This window comes from Blennius ocellaris (assembly GCF_963422515.1).
Source record: "Blennius ocellaris genome assembly, chromosome: 6".
Classification (NCBI taxonomy): Eukaryota; Metazoa; Chordata; class Actinopteri; order Blenniiformes; family Blenniidae; genus Blennius; species Blennius ocellaris.
Genome location: NC_137655.1, coordinates 13,118,860 through 13,142,337, shown reverse-complemented (window position 1 = coordinate 13,142,337; position 23,478 = coordinate 13,118,860). Strand labels below are relative to the sequence as shown.

The 23,478-nt window shown below is 38.3% G+C and overlaps 1 protein-coding gene across 1 annotated transcript in view; it reads right to left on the bottom strand.

The window, feature by feature from the left end:
- Positions 1-23,478, bottom strand: part of erbb4b (erb-b2 receptor tyrosine kinase 4b) — a gene marked incomplete at both ends in the record, with an annotated part of 291,115 nt that overhangs the window by 43,465 nt on the left and 224,172 nt on the right. Inside the window, 5 exons of the mRNA XM_080497752.1 lie at positions 4,612-4,710; positions 7,115-7,237; positions 10,747-10,879; positions 14,778-14,822; positions 17,324-17,478. Coding sequence (XP_080353878.1) covers positions 4,612-4,710; positions 7,115-7,237; positions 10,747-10,879; positions 14,778-14,822; positions 17,324-17,478 — 555 coding nt within the window. The remainder of the gene's footprint in view (positions 1-4,611; positions 4,711-7,114; positions 7,238-10,746; positions 10,880-14,777; positions 14,823-17,323; positions 17,479-23,478) is intronic.

Here is a 23,478-nt window from a genome sequence, read left to right as displayed (position 1 = left end):
TTTGTAATGACATATACTATGCATTAAACATGACTACTGTGTATGAAATATGTGCATGTGATGAAACTTTGCCTATAGTTGGCAATATTGCATATCATATACTTCAATTTGCACAATTTATTATTCAAGTGAAACCGCTACCGAAGACAGAATCAGGCCTCCATCTATTCTGCTCAACTATACGTATGTATGTGGACACATAAGTAAAGCAGGGCGGCCGTGAGGGTTATGAGTTAATGTGACAATTCATCATGAGACGGATCGCTCTGCGATCAAATACACAAGACAGGCAGTAGTCGTGTCAGAAACAGGCGTGTGTGTGTGCATGCGTGTGTGTGTGTGTGTATATTGGGTGAGACAGATATACAGTGTATGTGGCGCTGCTGAACACTGACAAAGGGATACAACCACCACACAATCTATAATTTATATAGCTCATCTATCACAATGCTTACATAATCAGACCGCTGCTCATGTGCTGCACAAGTCCGGTGACAGGAAAAGATATGGAAAAGATCACGATAAATTAGGTCAAAGAGCAAGAGAGGCAACGTCTTTCTGTCATCTGCACCTTGACAGTTTTGCCATTTAAATTCAACTGAATTACGTCAGTATCTATCTGCCACTATGCTTCTGTGTGTCAAAATATCTCCATCAAACAGCATGATCCACTGATGATACAGTAAGCTCCACAGTATCCAGTGGGGTTTTGTCAAAAGTATATTCATTTGAATAAAATTGAATGGGTATAGGTGATGCTGTAAAATTGTAAACTTAAATATTGAACACTTATTTATTCCTAGAAAAAAGTTCCATAAAATAAAAATGACATGCAATCTTACAATTTAGTTTTCCAAGCATGTAAAATGTTCCAACAATCTGAGTTATTATTATGAATACTAATTGTTCTTCTTCTTCCTCCTCTTATCCCCATTATTATTTGTTGAGAATACATTAATATTATAGGAAGTTCAGCAGTTGTGATCCAAACCTGAACAATAACCTGTGTAAAACCCTGAAAATAAAAAAGGGTCTCTTTTTCTTTCACAAAAGGATAGCTAAACAAAATTTCCAAGGACAGACTTCAAGTTCGATACAGTTTTATCCTTCTTTGGTGAAAACAAGCCTTGAGCAGTGCAGCTTTCAAAAGCAATAACATGCTGTACTAACTCAATCTTCCTGCAGCTGCTATCATCACTGCACACCAAAACAAACATGCACAGCGTTGAACACATGTATATGCATAGCCATACTGCAGGATATTAACATCCCGTTTTCCTGCCAAGCACTTGCAAGACTGAGAGAGTGAAATTGTGTGGAGGGGTCACATAGTTTTTGATTGCTTTAAAGAAATGTGTTGCTTTCCTTAGTGCTGCACAGGTAACGTGTGGTAAACTACAAGAGATATAAATGCACCACTAAAAAAATAATCAATGGTGACATCTCCTAACAGTCAATGGGAAGTGCGCGTGGCCTGCAGCCAAATCCAACACTAACACTTCTCATTCTCGCTGGGAAATAATGGATGGAATTGGCTTTATTTCTGTAATTTCCAGTGATCTTCCCTTGAGTGCAACCTCAGAGCCCATCAACTACCGGCCTGATAACGATTTAGCCTATAGGTGAAATGTTTTATGACTTCCAATATAACCATCAAATGACTATAATGAACATCGTGCAAGACTTTGTTTATCCTTGTGCTGATCACCGTTTCCCAGTTTGATCAGTCATTTATTTTAGTGCTGAGATTTTTTAGCAAATTATTTTAACTAAGGTCAAATGAGGAAAAAGTAAAATGGCACAGACATCCAGCAAGCCTGAAAATTGACTTTTAGCTGCTGAAATGCACACAATTATGGTAGGACAACAAATGGAAAGGCACTAAACTCTGGTCCTCATTGTGCTTTCTGATAGAAATGCTTAATTGAGTAAATTTGCAGCAAAAGCTTACCAACCACTACTGAGCACTCAGAAGACAACAGAGCTGGATAGTAATGGAGGTTATGAGTGTAAAATTCATTATTATATCCCTCCATTTTCTTTGCCATTCAGGGTCGCAGAGCGCTGGAGTCAATCCAGCTAAATGTGGGAGAAGTATGAATACGCCCTGGACAAGTTGCCCGTACTTTACAGTGCGCGCGAGCACACACACACACACACTCACATCAATGGGCAATTTAGGAACATTGATTAACTCTCACGCACGCGCAAGGTTATTTGGACTGTGGAAGGAAACTGGATTAGCTGAAGAAGAAAACCCATAGATGTAATCCCCATACTGTAAGGTGCTAAACAACTGGAATTATCATGTGTGAATGATGACGATGTGTAAATAAAGCTCTTTATCCATACTGGATAATCATTAGCAAATGAGCTTGGATGTTGATGAATTCTTTCAATTATTTAGAGTAAGGTACAATTACAGGTAATGTCACAGTAAGTTAATTTAATGTTAAATGTTAGTAAATTTCAGGCCATTGAATCACAATTATGAGAAAACCATATTAAGATATGTATTTAATAAATGTGATGATTTGATTTTAACTTCATTTAGACTTGCTTTAACAGGAAAAACTGCCCCCCGCTTACAACTGTAAATTAAATGCTATTGAAGAGAAAATTACGACCATGTTTTCAATGCAATAATAATTTTTAGCTTAACTTTGCAAAAAAGCTTCTTATTGGAGGTGAATTCTGGCTGACACGTGTAAAGACTCATCTTTTGTCAGTTAGTCGGGGTGTGTGGATCAGAACAGACACTGATAACTTAAAAAAAAAAAAGGTTTGATCAATCAAGCACTTACAATGTTTAATCCATGTTTTTATGGTATTTTTCCAAATTACAGTTTACAGTCGGCCCTTGTTCCTTCATCGCGTCCTGGGATATTTTGCCTTTTACATGTTTATGAGGAATTTTATTTGATATAATCTGCTTTCTTCATCATTCTGTCAATACTTTTATTATTCAGTATTAATGAAGTAGGTAATGACATATTTTTAATACACATGCTATTAATTACTTAGAAGCATTTAACGTAAGACAAATTACATGAACATCTTCTCCTTTTTCACTGTAACTCTCAAGCTCATTGACTGACTGTCCAGATGCCACACACACAAACCTTCTGAGGAGAGATGATGAATGCAGCATTAAAGGTCTCAAGTACTTATTCTATTATATTTACACTTCTATTATCAAATTAACACCATTTTCTTTTTACATTTCTCCCTCTCTATGGATTCATATCACACTCTTCTCTGTACGTTGCCCTTTCATTACTTTATCGGGTGTTCTGATTGTCAGACAAGCCCCCGAAGCACGTTTAGCATAAAAATTAAGGACACATGGGATATTCATCAAAGACAGCATAAAAATAGAAATGCCAACACTCCTAAACTATTTCTTTTAGACTATTAAACTAAGTGCAAGACATGAGAGCAAGTGGGTCGCTTGTGTGAGTGAGTGTGTGTGACTGCACATGTGCGTGTGTTGATAGGAGTTATTTCATCTGCATTGCATCATCACAGGATAATAAATTTGACTTTTTTCCCCCACTTTTCCTTTTGAAATAAGCCAAGCAGCGAATGTTTTATAAATGGGGCCTAGTTCACCAAGCTCAGAGCCTGTGGCATGTGCGTGCGTGTGTGTGTGTGTGTGTGTGTGTACCTTGATGGTTCCTATTTTGGTGTCTGTGGTGTCTAGGTTTAGTTCTTAACAGCTTCATCATGCTGACGTTCAGTTTGTGCTTTCTTATAACATTTCTGTAGCAGCACTGTTCTTAGTTCTGCTTTGAAGAAGTCAAACTTGAGTCACAAGTCACACTGGACATTCACTAAGTCTTATAATATGTGTCTAATCTGTAGACTGAACAGCAAATGATCCCGCTCAGATAATTGGTTTCAGTAACTTTTTGTTGAGTTAAAAATCAAGGAATGATTTTACATTGTATTTGAGATGGTGTTAATTTCACGATTATTAAAAAGAATCAATTGTATCAATGGATTTAAATAATTTGTATTCATGTACACATATTTGGATTCAGACATTATGTCAATTTAATATTGGTTTTAAAATGTTAGTGACATTAAATGTTTTTGAGTCAATTAAAATTGTGTGAAAGGCTCCTCTGAAAACCGCGACCTTACCAGAAGGCCAGATACTTGTGTTTACAAAAAGTAAACGTTTTAAATCAAGTTCTTTATTTCAGCAAATGTGAAAATGTACAGTATCTACAATGTACTCCAGTACAAAAGTGCAGATAAAAGTGAAAAGGGACGTCAAACATTTTTCAGGTGTGTGGCCTCGCACGCACGCACGGATGCACGCACGGATACACGCACGTTTTGAAACAGAAAGTACATTTTGGTATTTAGCCAATATTGATATAACCTGATTACTGCTAAAACCTTCTGCAAGCTTCTATATCGATAACTGTTACCATCAGCTGCTTTGATGCTTTCACTGCAACTCTGAGTCGTCCTCATAGAGGTTAAAACCAGCAAATACCCAGTCAAGACTGTCATGAGCAGGAAAGTATTTGTTGTCAAGGTCAGGTAAAAAGTTCTTATATATATATATATATGACAAAGATAATTTTTTGGGATACTCACGTCCATAAATTCTACATTCGCCTTTGGTCCAGTGGCTTCAATCAGGATTTTAATGGCGACAGGAATTTTCACGGTTTCACCCTCTGGGACCCAAATACCCTAGATAAAGGAAAGGAAACACAGACTCTGACACAAATATAGTTACTCATTACACTGAATGAAGACACAGGTTTTTCCATTCACAAAACTTTTCCCCCCATAAATCCCAATAAGCGTGACAAATCTCTGGCAATGAATTTAACTTTTTTTTTTTCATAATGAAATTCCACTTAATAAACATCGCTCTCTATTCTCCTTGGCAGTGTATGAGAACGTTCTGCACGCAGTATGATTAAGGTTATTGTGCCCTTCAATAAGACTTAAGTCAAACTATTTAATCATTTTGAAGTATTTAATTTCAGGTAGGATTAAAGTGATTTAGCAGCTGCCAAAGCATTTAAAAGAGGAGAGAAATCAAGTGCCTCTCAATTTTTGCAAAATGTTTAAAATGAGTTTCACCTTTGTTCAACCACAGTGTGACTACACGTTCCTGGTGACAGTTAGTGCAGCACTGACACTCCTGAATTGAAGGCTGAAACATCAAAGATCACTCTGATGGCATACACTGTCTTCTGTGCTTGAGCCAGAGATGATTACTATTCAGGACAATGACTTATCTTGAACCCACATGCATGGAAAGAATGTAATGTGGCACTTTCATTCTCGAGTTGAGTAATTAATTTTATACTTGTAAGCACCTTAATATTTAGGCATCTCTGATCTTGTTTCCTTTTAAATGGGTTGTTCCTGTTAACAAGAATATGACAGGGAAGCAGAAAGTCTGGGGATCAGAGGGACGCCTATTTGCAGAAGAATAAATCTTGACAATACCAAATAATTGGAGGGGTAAATTATGGGTATTTTGCTAAAATTGTTGTGATTGTGATAGTGATGAATTTAAAACATATGATGTGGTTCAAAAACATTTAATATTGCAGACTACATATAAAAACTTGCCAGTCACTTACGCAAGAAAAGTTATGCCTGTCAACAATGTTGATACATTGAATGTAAAATGTGACAGAGATTGGGAAATCTGTCTTCGCTACCCAGTTCTGATTTGCTAGGAAATTTGGATTAAAGTTGGTTTAAGTTGTGAGGGAAGACTCATTCTCTCACTCTTTGAGAATCCTGTCATTAGGAAAAATAGAAAGGACCTATTTTCAAACACAGCTAATAATACTAGGAAGTCATATTTAATGTGCTTCTTTATAGAAAGCACATGATATTGGATATTCAAAATACTGAAATAGCTTGATTCTGTTCAGTTTTTGGCCTCTTTGCAACGGACTGATATGTGATGGTGCTTTTTTATTCCAACTTAAAGTCTTGAAAGATCAATATCTTTTGATTACATCAATTTAACAATGTTTATATGACTGCCTTATGTACCATTTTCCATCCATTGCTGTGTATATTCAAATGACATGAGCCATTTCTTCTCTACACAACTTTGCCAATGGATATTTGTTCATATGCTACAATATGACAGTGACATCTGAATATTTGAACATCTAAAAATGTAGTTATAGTAAATGTGTCAATTAAGCAAAAGATTCAGAAACATCTAACCTGTTTATTTTGTGATATGATCAGTCAGTCAGACGAACAAGTGAAAATATCCCCAACAACTTTTGAAAAAAAACAAAATATTATTTGTATTCAATTAAAAATGTGATTTTTTTTTTAAATCTTAGAGTTGATTCAAAAAGAAACAGATTGCATTAGAAATGTATGGTTAATGCCCCCCATAAGGAAGCAATAGACATGTTGTCTGCAGTTTGTCCACTAGGCTAGTCTCTCTGAGGTATAAGAGCATTAAAGAACATGAGTGTAAATCAGTGCAGCATCAAAATGTCGACATGCAAATATATCAGCACGTAATGCGCCTTGACCCCAAGTCTCTCCACTGAAGGAAATTTAAGTGCTGTTCTGATATCTCCTGACCACCAAGCCGCTGACAGCTTCTGTATCTCACATAAGACCAACTATTTTTGACACACCTGAAGGCGCTGTAAATTCCCCCAGGGGAGCAAGACATCACTTCAGCTACTATAGCTCTGACCTAAAAAGGTGGTATGATGTGAACAGATTGATTCACAAAGTGACCAATTATATACTTCAGAGTGAGAGAGTCTGTTCTTTCTAATTTAGGCTCTGTTTTTTTTATTTTTTTATATACCTCTCCCCAGCCCACCGTTGCACTGCTGGTGACCCCAACTCTCTCCTATTTCACTGTCACCCCAGGGGTCTCAATGTCTGCTATTACTTATTCTTTTCATCTCCCGCCTCCAGCCTTCCATCTCATTTCCTGTCATTAACCATCCTGCAATCCGTCTCTCTCATCTTCCTCTCATGATGTGGGATGATCTCTATAATCTCACATTGAGAACGTAGATTTGGAAGTATATTAACCTATTTGGCAAAGTAACTCATGAAAGTGAAATTTTATTTTGTGTTTTACCTTGTAAACTGTCCCAAAAGCTCCAGATCCAAGGATCTTGACTTTTTTGAGTTCCGTTTCTTTCAGAATGCGAAGTTGAGCTTGATTGGGGGCTGTTCCACTGGGGGTCAACGGTTCCACCAACTAAAAACACACAAAAAATCCAATTAGTGAATACTGCAACATAAACAAAAGAGAACGGACTGTCATTTTCTTCAAGTTTTTTTCCTGTGCACATCGTCAGAAGTTTCCACCAATAAGCCATAACGTACCATCAAAATCTAAAACCAAACACTGAAATATCTGATATTACTCAGATAATTGATCCCCTGCATGCTATTCCGCCGTCTTGTATTGAGCTCATAACAATCACACCACAAAAGACATCCACATCCTTGTGCACAAACAAATCTTAAAACCTTTTCCAGGATATGCCATCATAGGTAAGCAAATGGAATATGAATAAGTAAAAAATAGGATCTCTTCAACCAAGCAGTCGATAGTAATTGGGGGAGAAAAAGTAAAAAACCTGTCTCCTTCTATAAAACTGTGACCTAATTCTGAGAGTCATGCTGTGAAACTCTGCTTTCATCATAGCGCCCAAGCCACAATTAACATGGAGTTACATGAAATAATGACCATACTTAAAATATTCCCTACCTGAAATAGCTTAATCCAATGGTGATAATTACTGTGTCCACAGAAGGCTAAAGATACTTTGATAGTTAATCTTACATATGTGCTCCGCCAACAAAGTGTTTACGGTTGAAGTCAGGTTGCAATTTCCTTTCTCTCCAACTGGAAAAATCATAACTGTGAAGTGCCACTAAACAATTTTTTTTCATGAGAGGTAAAAGTGAGACATTTAGTGTGTGAATAGACTCGGGAGAGGAGCACAGGTGGATGAAACAGGAGAAAAGCATTGGGGAGGGGTAGATAATTTTGGAGCCTGAACAGGATTTGACACTTTTGTTGTCTCATTACTGCTTCGAGAGTAGGAACCGAACAGATGAAATCACAAGAAAGGAAGAAATTATATATCCGGGGAAGAAGGAAGATGAGGAGAGGAACTGTGGCAGAAACAACAACAAGACAACGATGGAGAAGCGGGCTGCTGAATTAGTCAGAGGATGCAAAAGCGTAAGTGAGGGAGCAATATAAGGAGAATTACAGAAAAGAGTGGAAGATTAGAAGGGGAGGGAGGGAGAAAGGGAGGGAGGGAGAGAGGGCAGGGAGTGGAAAACAGAGGAGGTGTAAATCAGCCTGGCTGTAGTCGGCAGCTTCTGTCCCTCTGGCTCATGGTTACCATTTGATTAAAAACAATAGCCATTCTTCATTTAAATGGAATAACAAATCAGCTTCTGCAGGGTGGAAACCAGTGGGGCGGGGCGCCACGGACACACACAAGGCAATACAGATATCTTTAAAAATGACCCATACAGACACATACACATACACATACACATACACATACACATACAGAACGCTGTGCTGCTGCATGGTGCTGGGAGCTGTCCAGCATGAGTGCTGAAGACGTTCAGGCTGTAGAGCAGCCATAAGGACTGGACAGTGGAGCTGCCTTCTCACTCCATGAGCCAAAACTGATGCTCGGTAAAGTTTCATTCATAGACATGCTACTATGGTATAACTACTGTCAGTAAACCGCTAACCCGCTGGAGTCCATTTTGTTGGACATGAACTCAATTGCTAGCTTCAGTGTATCAACAGTACCTGTGATGTTTTACCAGCCTTAAATAAATATGAGCTTTTTCTTTGTAAGAACTCTGTGCTTCTGTCTATTTGTTGGTAGTTTACCGCAAAGATTTGTTGAAGATTGCTTGTTCTTGTTGTCATTTGTTCATCGATCTGTTTCTTTCAAGAACAGCTGTTATGAAGAGTTTTGCTTCATGCCAAAAAAGGGAGAGTCTGCAGTTGCAAGTACTTGCCTTTATTAATGTCTAAGTATTCAAACAAGCATTGTACCACCAGCTTTGCTAATTTGCCTTACGAAAATGGTCACAATACCTATAAAAAAATCTTTAATAAGAGAGAACATTAAAGTAATGATTATGCTGCTTTTAATCCAATTGTTTTTTGTTGGGGGTTTTTTTTGCATTTATTTCAGTAAAGTAAATTCATTAGTTTTTAAACAATTGACTGTAATCCTACCTATTTTCAGTAACACTGTGAACACAAACAATAAAAATCACTCATTCCCTACTTTTGCATGCTGAATGACAAAATATAACTCTCATACTCGTGACGCTGACAGAATCTATCACTGTTAAAGAAGAACAGAGTGAGAAAAGCCAAGTGCTTAAGAGATGTACAGGTTAAGCCACAGGCTCAAGTATAGTGGGTGCCTTCCTTTAATGCTTCAATTATTGTGATGTGCAAATGGCACAGAGAAAGTTTTAGACTCATGGTTACCAGGTAGCAGTGGCGCCACCAGGATTCAATCTCATAGTAAGTTCAATTGCACTTACATTTTTCCTTATTGTTTTGCTAAAATTAAATATTAATATGCAATATTGATGGCAATTAGTACAATCTTTTGCCATGAAGTTAATGTTGACATGTGTTGATATCATTAAAATATAGTCACTTAGAATAACTATATTGAGCGATTGAGGCATTTCCCAGAAGATTATCAGTCAAATCAGTGCAATAAAAATCACTTCTTCTTGGTAATCTTGTCCACAGTCAGGGTGCAATTTGTGATGAAAGCAGGAGATAAAAAGCTCACAACATTATTATTATTATTATTATTATTACAATAATTCTCAAGGAAACATGACATTGTAAAGTAGATGTGTGTGTGATTCAAACTACATGCAGATCACAACTCCCCCCCCCCCCCCACCCATCAGACAATTGGAGCATGTAGACCAGAGAGGAATGCATCCTTGTGATATATCCATGATTATATATTTCAGTATTTCAGTATATTTTAGAAATGTAGAAAAACATTGAAGTATTCAATGGACAGTGACTCAAAAAGTGTTGCCCTAATGTAAGAGAAGTACAGCGCATTGGATGAAGTATAATGATATGAGATATTAGCTCTATTTTGGTAAGATACTTCACTGACACTTGTGTGAGAGAGAAAGCAGTGAAACAAGACCTTATTCTCACTCTGCACACACAAGTACCTCAGACGATGCACTCTCATGGTTTTAACACACAAAAAGAGTGCTTTCTCTTCTTCTAATGGTGTGGTCCCTTACCTCTTTCTGAAAGAAGTGTCTCTCCATTATACCATGACAAAGTCAGCCCCCGAGTCTGAGAGAAACTTTCTCTGACACTCTAATTTGCAGACAAACTCTTTATCTTTTTCTCTATCTTTCAGTGTAGTTTTCCCACGCTTTCATGTAAACACACCTCCAGTTTCAAACACACATACAAACATCTGAAAAATATTTGAAAATCTAACAAATGGTTGTAGGCATTTTTTTTCTTGATCTTATTATTTAAAAACAACTTGACACCAAATGAAATCACACTAATTTCATCTATCTTTACAAGTTAAAGTGCATTTTTGTTATGCTGAATTTAAATCAACTTACAAAAAAACCCCCAACAGAGTATTTAATTTAAACAGACAGCATGTCATACCTTTAACCCACTTGTTTTTGATCAAGTCACTCTCTTACCTCTGTCTCCAGGAAGCGACGAAGGGCTCTCTTCTTCTTAATGTTCTTACGACGCAACGACACTGCTATGCCCAGTACCATGATCACCACCATGAAGAGGCCGCCGATTACTCCAGCTGCAATCAGAGGAGTTCTGAAGGCAAGAAAATTGAGAGGAAGAGAGATGAACACTCGTCAATGGCAAATAGGAGATGGGCGGATGGAGGTGGGGGGGCTCACAACAGTCTGGTGGAATAGACCGACTTGAACAGCTTCACACATGTGCATGCACACACATGCGTTCATACAAAACAAATAGGCAAATTAATTGACAGCGACCATGTTTCTGAAGTATATGCGCATGTGGGCGATCCTTGAAGATCATCTTCACCTTCACTTTTTGTCTCATACTCATCTGCTTACAAATATTCCTCCATGCCCTCTCATTAAAATTGAGGCTGAGATCAAAAACATGGAAACCGCCTTCAAAGTGAATTCTCAGCCCCTCACTGATGCTGTCATTTGAAATCAAGACTCTCAATAATTTTTGTGATATGCTCCCCAGACTGTCTGCCGAATGGATACAGACAGAGAGCGGTTTGCTTTTCCGTGCTCTAACTCAGCCTGGCTTGGTCGAGACATACCAACTAAGATCTGGCCAGAAATAAACTGAAATAAATGGATGCCATTTTTGTATCATTGTCTGCAAAATTCAGACAAGGACAGACCTGATATTAAGCTACCACTGAAAAAAGGTTGTCATGCAAAGTGACCAATTCAGTATTAAGCAAGCAACTTCCTGCAACTGAAAAAAAAAAAAAAAAAATCACTGTATGATCTGACATGGGAGTTTAGCCTCAACAATTGATGTTGTTAACTATAAAACGTTGTGACACGTCATGTCTTCTCATGACAAAGTAAAGGCTTCCAGTCTGTGTATCATTTGTCCATTCCTATACATCATTTCATATAGTTTACAGCATCTTAGACTGAGGTGTTGACCAATCCACACCCTGTCATCCCTGTACAGAAGAAGCAAAAATTAAAAGTATATATAGGGTAAATAGAGGCAAAAAGAAAAGGTATTCACAGCTGGACTCAATTTCTTCACCTTTTCAATCTCTTAGTGCAGAATATCATAGGTGGATAGATCGTATACACAACTGATTACCTTTTGATTATACAGGTCACCATTCAACTTGAAGTCATTCACGACTGCTACCAACATGCAACCTGCCTTTTTTTCTTTATGGGTAATTATACAAAGATGAGTAACTGAAAAAAAACCAACAACAATGAAATTCAAAAAAAAGATTCAAATTTATTGGACAATCCTTACCATAAAATATGTAAACAAGCTGTACTATTTATTGTAGTGTTTCATAAATATTTTTGGTTGAAGACCACTTGGCAGGTTGGAAGTGAGTGGGAGGAGAGGTGTTTATTCTGGATTGGGCAGGAGCGTCTTCCCCCACACCACTGACCCTATGAGGTCTCTTGAGACCCTGCCTCCTCACCACGGGGCAAAGAAGACTAATATGTTTTGTGGGGTTTTAGGAGCTTTGTTTGTGCTGTGGAGATGTCGCCTGGAGGGATAGCAGCTCCAGCTATTTTACTGATGGCTTATCTTGTTTGTTTCGTTCTATGAAAAAAACAAAAATATGATTTTCACAAGTCATGATTGCAGTTCTTTCAAGAAATAGTTTGACATTTTGTAAAAGACACTACTTCTACATTGAGATGTAGAGCTGACCATTGTAGCCAAGATGAGGAACCAGCTTCTTTAAACTGTCTGTTCAAAGATATATTCCAATTACAGCCATATCTGTTTCGGGTCATCACAGCAGGTTATTAAAACTTTTATCATAGACTTGGCTAATTCTCCAGGATTAGCCCAATACCAGGTGGGAAAACATATCAAGCGTAAAAACTGGATAATCATTGCTTCAATATGAAACAGTGATTCATGTGTGAACATATGTATAGACAAGAACCATTGGTGAACAGTGCGTATACACAAACAAGTCAGACAAACACAACAAAACAATATAATGCTGGTAAATGAGACGTGCAGCTATTTGGTCACAACAATAAAGGAAAGGGACCAACAGGATATCAAAACATGTGCCTTGTCACGAGAATAATGGAATTCTATTCATAGAAAGAGGTCCAATCGAGAGAGAATGAATTCCGGCTTCTCTTTTGGGATCATCGTGATCCGCATGTTTGATTTGAAACAAGGTTTAGTCTTATTCCCTTCCTAACGCAAGTCAAGATGTTGGGGTTTGACGGCCTTGGTTGTTGACTCACAGCTGTAATCTCTCAGTGTGATTCAAACCAGTAAAATTCTGTTGACAAGCTTGTGGAATCCATCAGTTCCTGTGACGTGTCCCAATTGAAACCGTTTTGTCAGGGAAAGCATGAGGACCTCCATAAAACATCAACCTGAATCTGTCCAACTTCTCAACTTACTTATGGAACATATGTGTCGGATAATAGAAACTCCTTTTAAAGTAACACTTATATGACAAAAAAAAGGTCGTGAAAATACTTCAAATGTTCGGCACACCGGGTCCAAACACTGTGAGGCTGGTTATTACATTAAGGGCTTTATATGGATCAAATGAATCAGAAGGTACAATGTGATCAATAGTGAGCTTTAGATGTGCTTGTAGATTATTTTGAATAAAAGTCCAGACAAATCATTTTCCCCCAACTTCTACTTTTAGTGATTTTTTGATTGTTGTTGTAGCTTCACATCTAACAGAGAGATACAGGTGAGATGTCACTCCCCTTATACAGATGTCAAGCTCTTCAAATTATACAGGTCAGCGTTTATGATTCTGGGGAATTACACATCGACTGTGAAGGAGATCATTATGTCTGAGCGCAGAGGAAAAACATGATGTGTGTATCAATACCTTTCATTTCTGAATGACTTGAATGAGAAGTTATGGACCAGCATTGCTAAACAACATACATGAACATATATGGCAAAACACAGAGGAACAAAATTGATGCGGCTGATATCCACGCAATTCCTACACAACATGTACGTCAATGCAATGTGCAACAATGGCCTCAAATGACTTTGTGTTACCATAGTTTTGTGATAAGACACTTTCAGCTGTGCTAAAAAACCAATACCCCCGAAACAGATTTACAACATGTGCGACACCTAAGAACAGGCAGCTCAGCCCGAAAGCTGCAGCTACGATACAGCCTTATCCGAGTGAGGGCTATTGGAGATCTGATAAGAGCCGATCTGTTCACCGGGTCAGCTGATAGCTACATTTTCCCATCTACTGGAGTTTCGCTGCTGGCAGAGTCCCAAATACTGTTTCAGGTGAAAATGGGTAAATGCTTTGAAAATGGCATGTTATTTTTTTTTTTCCTTCCGGAAATCATGAAAACTCTTTCAGCATCCGTTTCCTTGGTAAAATGCACAGCAAGCAGAATAATTCACATAAAACACCAGCGACATGACATCTGGCTCCTCACTGATTATATGTATGTTGACTTTACAAGAGTTTTGCGTGATGTTTCTAGAGAGTCTAAACAGTGCCACATCTTGACTTTTACTTCCGAGCTAACTTTTAATAACCCCCGATCTTTTCAGTGTGCTGGAGATCTTGAGACTCACCTCTAAGCTGTGTAGTACTGGCTGCTGATCTTTGTTTATTTTCCCATATTTTTAATCATGCCCTAAACGCCACAAATGATTTCTTAACGCCACTTGATGGCAAATTCCTTCACTTATAAGGACTTGTGAGCATTCTTTCCTTTTTTTTCATTATTATTACCCCCGAGCATCACAACAAAAGCCAAAGCATTATCAATTTATCAAGAACCATGCAGGCTACTCACACACACATACACACAAATGCACACATGCACAGCGAGGCATTAAGGACACTCGCAGGGATTTAGGGCCTTCAAGCGAATCATTAATCAGATTCTGTGCTGACTGTGATTCTTTTGGAGGGTTGATCTTATGGTTGTTTGTTTGCATGCTGTGAAATAAACGCTATCCATAGAAGGGAATGTGGTACCTGTCCATCCAGCCAATGCAGTCTTGAAGTCTTGGTCCAATGCACCTTGTAAAAAATGAAGGACAAGCAATAAGCAATCCTCATAAAATTGAGATATTGCTGAAAATGATGGAATGCTAACTTAATAGCAGTTGGCTCAAATTTAAATGATGAATGTATGATGATGCATAAGGATGTTTTTGAGTCGCACACTTCAAGACAGTAGCAAGATGGCCTTGTGTGTTAAACTCCGGACGACCATGAGCAAACTTAAAATGTGAGACTGGTTTTGTCTTGTTAGCTTGCTCTCAGCTTCATACTTGCTCTGGTCTGGAACACAGTGAGAGTTTATTTTCAGAGTGACAGTTTACAAAGCTGCACTGTCTTCAGAAGAAAAGCGAACATCTCCGTAGGAAGTTTCAGCAGTCCTCTTGCATTAATGTTTCAAGCCTCCTATGTGCAGCGTGCACCAGTGGCGTCATACACAACACGCACCGGCTGTGAAATTTAGTGGCTCTTTTGAATGTCTGGCAGAGTCTGTCTCTTTCCCTCTCAGTGTATCTCTCAAATCCTTTGCCTTCCATCAGTTTTTGTTTTCTAAAGGCGGACCTGCTTATGAAGCGGTGCCTGTGACAAAGTGTCAGCCTGGTGTTTTCCATTTAAGACTACATTGTTATGCTGGAGCGGGCTGGAGCGGGCTGGAGGCTGTCACTCAGGAGAGAAGAAATGACACAGGAAAGTGACATAAACTCCCCGTGGAGTTAAATACAAAATGATGTCTTACCAAACCGAGTTGTATATTACAGTGAGCGATCAGTAGCTAGTGACCAGCGGAAAGTTGCGGGATACCTCATTGGCTTCATGCACTTTTGTTTGTTTTTTTTCCTCTCCTTGCTCATTTTCTACTTCATCTCTTCATTTATCTTGCTTATCTCACAAGATCTTGGGAGTATAGTTTTGTGTTTGCAGGAAGAGCAGCACAAGCTCCATAAGCTTGAGTTGTATTGAAATATTTGTGTGGTACACTTCACTTACTCATCTGCGCTACTCTCGCTGGTCACCTTCTAACCAATATATTTGCACCATCACCAAATATGTGTGCAATCATTCACACATGTCAACCTGCCTTAAGATTCTGCATCCTTAATTAGCGCCAGGTAGATTGACATGTAGATATTTTCTTGTTTGCCATCAGTGCTTTCAAAATATTTGTTAAGAAAGACGTGATCCTAAATTCTTTAGAGTAATAGGGAATGGCGCTCTGATTGGTTTATTCAGTGGTACAACCAAAACGCCTATGAATAATTGAGGGGATAATTACAGCCCTTTGAACCATGTGTTGGATTTATACCAGATTTAGCTCACAGACTATTTGCCGGTAAAATAGCCAACGAGAACTTGGACACACCTAAATGCACGAGTGCTTTAGACTTTTAGACTGTGCACTTAGACCGTTAAATTATGGCCTTCTCTCTGAAGGAGGTTGTTGTAGCTTTGGCTTCTTTTAAGCTGGTCTTACATAAATTCCACTTCCTTCTGATATTCCAGCTTCAGGAAAACCTCTTCTTTAATAGAGCTGAAACTGTTAACACGCAGTATTGAATTTTACATCAATTTACTGCTAAATGCATGACAACATACATTGCTGTTTGCCCCATTAGATTACATGCACTTGAATTGCAGATCCAATATGTTTCTCTTACACGTCGGATAGAAAACACAGGGATGCATGAAAGGTTTCACAGGTTTAAACAGGTCTTAACTTTGGTTAAGATTGTGTTAAGCAGCTGGAACTTGAGCATAGTTTTTTTTCCTGTTTTATATTTTCCATTCTAATGTACTTAATGAAAAGTTTGGGTCTGAGTTGATCTGTTCACATTTGAAAGCAGTAAAAAAAACAAAAAAACAGAAATATGGTTAAGTTACCCTGAACTTTAATAACTTAACATTAAAGTGACATAAGTACACTGAAGCATAGTAAAATTTGATCCCTATAATTTGAGGTGAATATTAGTTCCACCAATGTGGTTAAGAAACTTAAGGTTCAGCAGTACTTGAATTTGATAACTGGTTGTTATGCTTTCATGCCCTGTGTGGCAGGGCATGTTATTGTGTAATAACTGCTTCCAGAGACTTATAAAACCTTACAAATGTTTCTTGTTACTGCAATCTAAAACATTTATTTAAGGATGATAATCCATTCATATTAACAGAACATCTATTTATCCATTCTAAATAGTCAAAGATAGATTCATGACCTGGCTCAGAAGGCCATGAGTGAAAGCATGACGTATGAACAGCACGAGAGGCTTAAACAACAATTTTTTTTTCAAATTGTACTCCAAAATTAGCCTGAGAAACAAAGCAGATGATTATGCGATGCCACTTGTTTTGATTTTTTACTTGCTCTTCTATTATTAAATGATGACTGAACTCAGCTGCCGTTTGCTTTGTTTTTATCTCTTACAGTCTGCACTGTTTTGAAATCTGCGAAAGAATGAGGGGAGTTTCTTAGCATCTATGGATTAATGAGCATCGTACCCCCACAGCTCTGTCCTTGCACTTACCCCTGGGTGCAATTGGCATGGCAGGGATGACATTCGTTGTTGACTTCGGCATACTTGAAGATGAAACTGTTGGCACCTTGCAGGCCATCGGGACATTTTTCCACACAGTTTGGACCATCCTTGAAATGAAGGCATTTCACACAATGCTCTGGGCCCTGTGGGCAGAGAGAAAATGAAGCACATTTTAAATCATTTTTTAAGAATTACATAACAGAAGAATCCCAGCAGTAAACCCAATTTACAGCGTAATAAAAAAAGCTCGTTTTGCAGTGTGTGATACGTGTCAGTCAAAACAACTTATCTTGATTCAAACAAAATCATCTTCAAGTCCTTTTTTCTTTCTAGCATGTTGGCAAGCAGTTAGAGATATGCATGCAGCAGGGTTAACTATCACAATCAAATTTACTTTTTGCCTCATAAATGCAAAGTAGACATGCTTTCCTAATAAATATTTATTCTAAAAACACATTTAGAGGATATATTGTAGTATGTGACATCATTAAATCAGGCATAGAGGACAATTTTGTACTATTGCAGATTTATGGGAGGGGGTAGCCTCTGTTTGCATGACTATTGTCTGATATATATATATATATATATATACATAAACTTGAAGCTGAGTGATTTACGTTTCACAGATAAAACTGTAGTATATAGTATTAGTACACCCGTGAAGCAGCAGCAGCTTGAAAGAGAAAGAGTGAGAGATAACGGGAGGTAAAAGACAGAAGGCAAAAGTGACAAAAAAAGAATAGAGAAAAGTGAAAAAAGAAATAAAAGACAGTGCTGCTGAGTAATAAGGAAGCATAGAGAGAGAGAGAGAGAGGGAGAGGGAGAGGGAGAGGGAGAGGGGGAGAGAGAGAGAGAGAGAGAGAGAGAGAGAGGGAGAGGGAGGGAAAAAGCAGACGATACGCATAAAACAGTGTGAGGAGAGCAGGCAGATAATAACCATCGCTCACAGCACACACAATGACCATAACAATCCGCCTAGAACAGGATTTATGGTGCTAATATAGGCGAGGGAGGGGGTAGGGGAGGACAGGAAGAGAGGTGAAACGCTCTCCCAGAAGACCCCCATAACGAGCATCACACACACACACACGCACGCCAATGTATTGATTATCAAGATTAAGTGAGAGACTGGACATGATCTTAAATTTGGGATTTATCACAAAATGGCATAATATATTGTTTTGGCTGGTTATAGAAGCTAAAGAACAATAAAATATGTTTAAAAAAAAAAGAATAGTGTGGAGGCTGCAGTGTAATTTGCTTTTAGCCTCTTTGTCATGAAAACAACATAAAGTGATACATTGACAAAAATGACCTTGTCAAATCATCAGAAATCATAGAAAAACAGTGAAATAATTCTAATTGAAGCATATAAAAATCATATTTTAATTCCCCATTATCCAACCCTTGTTTTGAGCTTGAGCCATAGCATGAATGTTAATAAGGTGCATAGAACAATATTGAACAAATAGACATGTATTAACACATTTTGCCAGAATGATTAACGCAAACACGGTCTTGTATGCGTGTCTGCACTTTACATATAAAGCTCTTAAGACACCATCCTTTTGGGAACTTGTCTCAAGTATGGCGGGAACAATGGAATACCCATACTGTCAATAATCACATTTTCGTAAGAGGAGTTGGGTTCGGGTTAGGTTAAAAGGAGAATAAGAGGCAAGCAAATCGTACTATGGTCTGCTGAAAATAAGTGTATGTCAATGTAATGTTTCGTGAAAGGAGGAGAACAACATACAGTTGTGCTTTGATCACTGAAACAGAGTGTAAATCTGTGTGTGCATGTGTATGTGCATCATAATACCCCCGCAGATGCTCTTTAAAGCTGGTGCACATGTGTGAATATGTACTCACCCTGCTATAATTATGCAAATTGTAAGTCTCACCGCTCTCTCTGGCTTTCGCATCGAGCCTGACACTTTGCTTTTATGAGTGTCTTCCCACCCATGTCTATTGGTGTGTGCGTATACAATAGTCCCGTCACATCAGCGCACTAAATTATGTGACAGAGCAAACAAACTGTGCCCGGTCCAGCAGGATGGTAGGGCAACCACAACAACAACTACAGCACCCTGCTGTACATTCAAATTTGCACTGCATGCACACTTCAGACCAAATTGTGTAAATGTGTGTGATGTGTACATGTCTGGGAGGCACCAGCAGTGATGATGGTTGTGGTGGTGGTGGTCGTGGGTCTGCTGATTTTTTTGTATGTGTGGGGCAATATCAAAAATAATGGAACAAGAAGATTTGTTAACACTATGCATGAAGCAACTGTAGGATCTTAAAGACAACATAATGTACTTGCTAATGAACCATTCAGGACTTTGGTTTTCAATGTTGTAAATATATATGCATTTTGGAGCAGTGGTTTTGCTGAGATTGAAATCAGCAAGCTAAGTCAGCTGATTAACTACTTTAGATTTAATATCATCGCCTATATCGCTTCTAGCACTGCCTGTAAACATGCATATTGACACGTCGAGAATCCACGGAGGGCACGGGACCTATCAAATCACTGTCTGCAAGCTGTAATGTAATTGCTATGGGCTCTGTAGCAATAACATTATTGCTGTAATCCATTTGGATGCCTATGCTGTACAAGTGACATCTATACAAGGTCCAACAGGCTGGGGCATCTCCATTATACACTGCTTGACAAGTCACATGCATGTATACACACAGAGTAAACATCTGCATTTGACACACTAACTCGTTTGAACATTGTACAGTACGTATGGAATTACAGAGTGGCAAAAAAGACAAATGGGTGAATATCAGAATAAGTATATTTACTTCCAAACTAACTGACAAATATAAATGTGACAGCAATTGCAAATTGGGTACAAGCATTAATATTAAGTTCATGATCCCTTTATTCATCAAATGGCTCAAATAAGTTCTTGGCCTCTGGGTAGTAGCAAGGTTTTTACAGCAGCCATATTCCCATCAATGTCATCGAAAGCTTTGTCCAGGACAGTCAACTATCAAGCAGCCAGCCAAGACACTCAAATCAAAACAAACACACAACTGAAAGCAACAACAAACATGAAAGTCCTACCGGTAACTTTGGCATTGGCTTTGCCCATGCTTGTACATCCACACACAAACATCACAGTGGTTTGGGAGAGCAAAAAAGTTCCACACTTCTAAACTACATTGGGAAAACTGTCTGACAGGGTGTGATGGGACACAAAAGACAGTACATGGCCCCTCTGGCTTGCATCTGTCGCAAATCATTCCCCTCTATCAAACAGCAAGATAAGATTTTAAGAGAAAGCAGGGTCAGGGGCCTCATGTGGCTGTGGGTGCAGTGTTCGCAAGAGGCAGACGGAAATGAAGGTCAGGGATTTATTTTTCATGGCATTTTTTGATACAGCTGCTCCCAGTTTTTCAAAAGCTGCCATGCTTCTCTTGAAACTCACGAGGAGATAAGGTTCCTGGGGAAGAGAAATGTCTTCCTGGGGGAAAAATACATATGAAACAATAACTTCTACATTTTCATAATTAACGGTTGCTTGTTTACAGAAGAATAACATGAGATTGATAAGTTTCCCCATTTATGCACTGTTACAGTTTGAACTTGTGGATTAGCCTATTTAATACCCAGAAATGTACATGAAGTGGATTCAAATGTCCAGAAATTTAGTGTGCGCACTAAGCAATGACTTTTATCTTTGAATTACAACATGAAATATAATCAATAGTCAAGCTGAAAGGCACACTTTGACTGTTGGTACAATAATTAATCTGAGTCGAAGAATACCACAGGGGCTGTCTCCAGCTCAATCATTTAGTTTCTGGTTAGTGAAGTGATGCTGAAGCCTTGGAGCGAAGGCCTGACACACAAAACAAAATAACTGACCCCTTTACAGCTGAATCTGCTTTTACTGTATAATGATAAATTGACTTTCAGTGTTGGCTTTAAAATCAGTGGTCCCCGAGCCGAGGACCGGTACCCGTCCATGGGCTGTTTGTTACCAGGCCGCACAGAAAGAATAAATAACTTACATTATTTCCGTTTTATATATTATCCGAGACTGAACAATCTTTTATTTAGAAAAATGACCCACTTCTCTTCGTTACATCCGTCTATGACTCACACTTGTCTTGGTCACGTGACACATTAGCGCTGATATTAAACCCATAAGCTCGCAAAATGAATAAAAAAACAGACATCTGTGTTGTGTTGGTCGTATCATTTTATTTTGTTGTATTTATCCACCAACACCTTAAAGACCGGTCGGTGAAAATATTGTATGACATTAAACCGGTCCGTAGCACAAAAAAAGGTTGGGGACTGCTGATTTAGACGATACAATAGGAGCAACTGCCTTTTTAATCTTATCTTTAGGCATATTCCATGTTGCTTAAAATGTTATGGGACAGCTTCATAATTTCACCTGACAACAAATGTCAACTGCTGATATAAATACAAGGAACAAAATCTGCAATGCATGTTTTGAGCAAAAATCCTTTTTGATGCAACCTTACTATCATTGCTTGGCTTCAGAAGTGTATTTCAATCGGTGGAAAATAAATACCCACAAAAGTTGCTGGTGTTTTTGCAAATTCTTGGTTTTGGGCACTGTTCTATAGAATACTTGTGCGGGGATAGTAAGAAACAGAGGCGCAAACATAAAAAAAATGACAAGTTTGAGAGGTAATTCCTTTTCTTTAGATTTCAGCCTCAACTCAGGGCCAATTTAGCTCAAAGAAACAGACTCTCGAGTTTGCGATGGAAAGCCTGCAGATACAATCCTGCCATTTTTCATGTGGAAAACCTGACAGGTACTTTACCACTGACTTGATATTGTCAAAGAGATAGTTAATCTTTATTGATATACAGAAATAGAGGTTCATAGGCTCGTTTGCGATATAATTCCTTATACTGTCAATGCAATTTAAGGCAGATAGAGGGGCATAACATTTTTCAGTGGATGAATATTGTTCCCATATTTATAACTCAGGGGACGCCATTGAAGAAGAGATTCATTAAAAAAAAATGACAAAACCACAAGCCATAATCATGTATCCCAAACAGTTACATTTACTCACTAATTAAATGCCATGATGTGAATAACATAGATCCAAGCTGAAAAAGTAAAGTGCAAAAACAGCATCCATGCTTTTGTCATTCGAGACATTAGAAAACACACACACTTGGGTTCCTACAAGTCGGTGCAGTTTTCAGTTGTAGTGATCTGATTTTGGTCAGTTGTCTCTATGCAGCACTTTTGTACAACTGCCATTGACTATGTTCACAATGATCCATGTCATTTAGCTTTCCAGTGAAGTTCCATTGATTTTGTAGTTTCAGTCACTCTAGGTTTTTCTTGGCGACAAAGTCATACTATATTTTTTTCAAAATTAGAACAATGCAGTGTCCTATGCTACAATAAGAAGAGGGGTTGGAGTTTGAAAGTAGATCTGCACAGACTTCTGCATAAGATAATGGAGTATTTAGCATGACCAGTTTTAGAGCAATCAATGTCTGATGGGGGCCTTGGGACTGATTAACTGTATTGCTGGCGGTGTCTGATCTGAGGCAGTGGAGGACAAGGGCTGGATACAGTGGGTATGGAGAGGTTTTGATGATGAGCACAATGTTCTGCCAAAAAAATTCAAGAATTCCATTATTTTACCTGAATATGCTCACTCATGCGATAATGGAACATTTGAGGAATGAGGGTGCATACATTGGGACATGCTTAAAAAGCCATTCAATGTTACTATCTTGTTTTTGTAGTCTGGAGTTGACTTTCATAGGATTTGACAAGCTGGAGCATTCACGAAATAGAGGGAATTTGAGGGGCTAATTAATATGATATTGCTTATTTGCTGTTTTTTTTATATATATTTTCAGACGTTCTCTGTTTTCAAAGACTTGTCAAAGGCATTTTGGGATATTTGGTTAATGTTGTAGCTGCTACACAGCAAGATAATCAAAAAATTTCAATAATAGTTTAGCTCACTGGCCAGACACTGAAGTCATCTTCACCAAGAGGCCTTCATCCTTAGGTTATGACTGTAGGACTGAGTGAAGTGTTGTTTATCAGTTTTCTCACTCAGTGGATTTGGTGCTTGTGCAGGGTGCCAACTGAATTCCTCAGGCAAAGATTTTA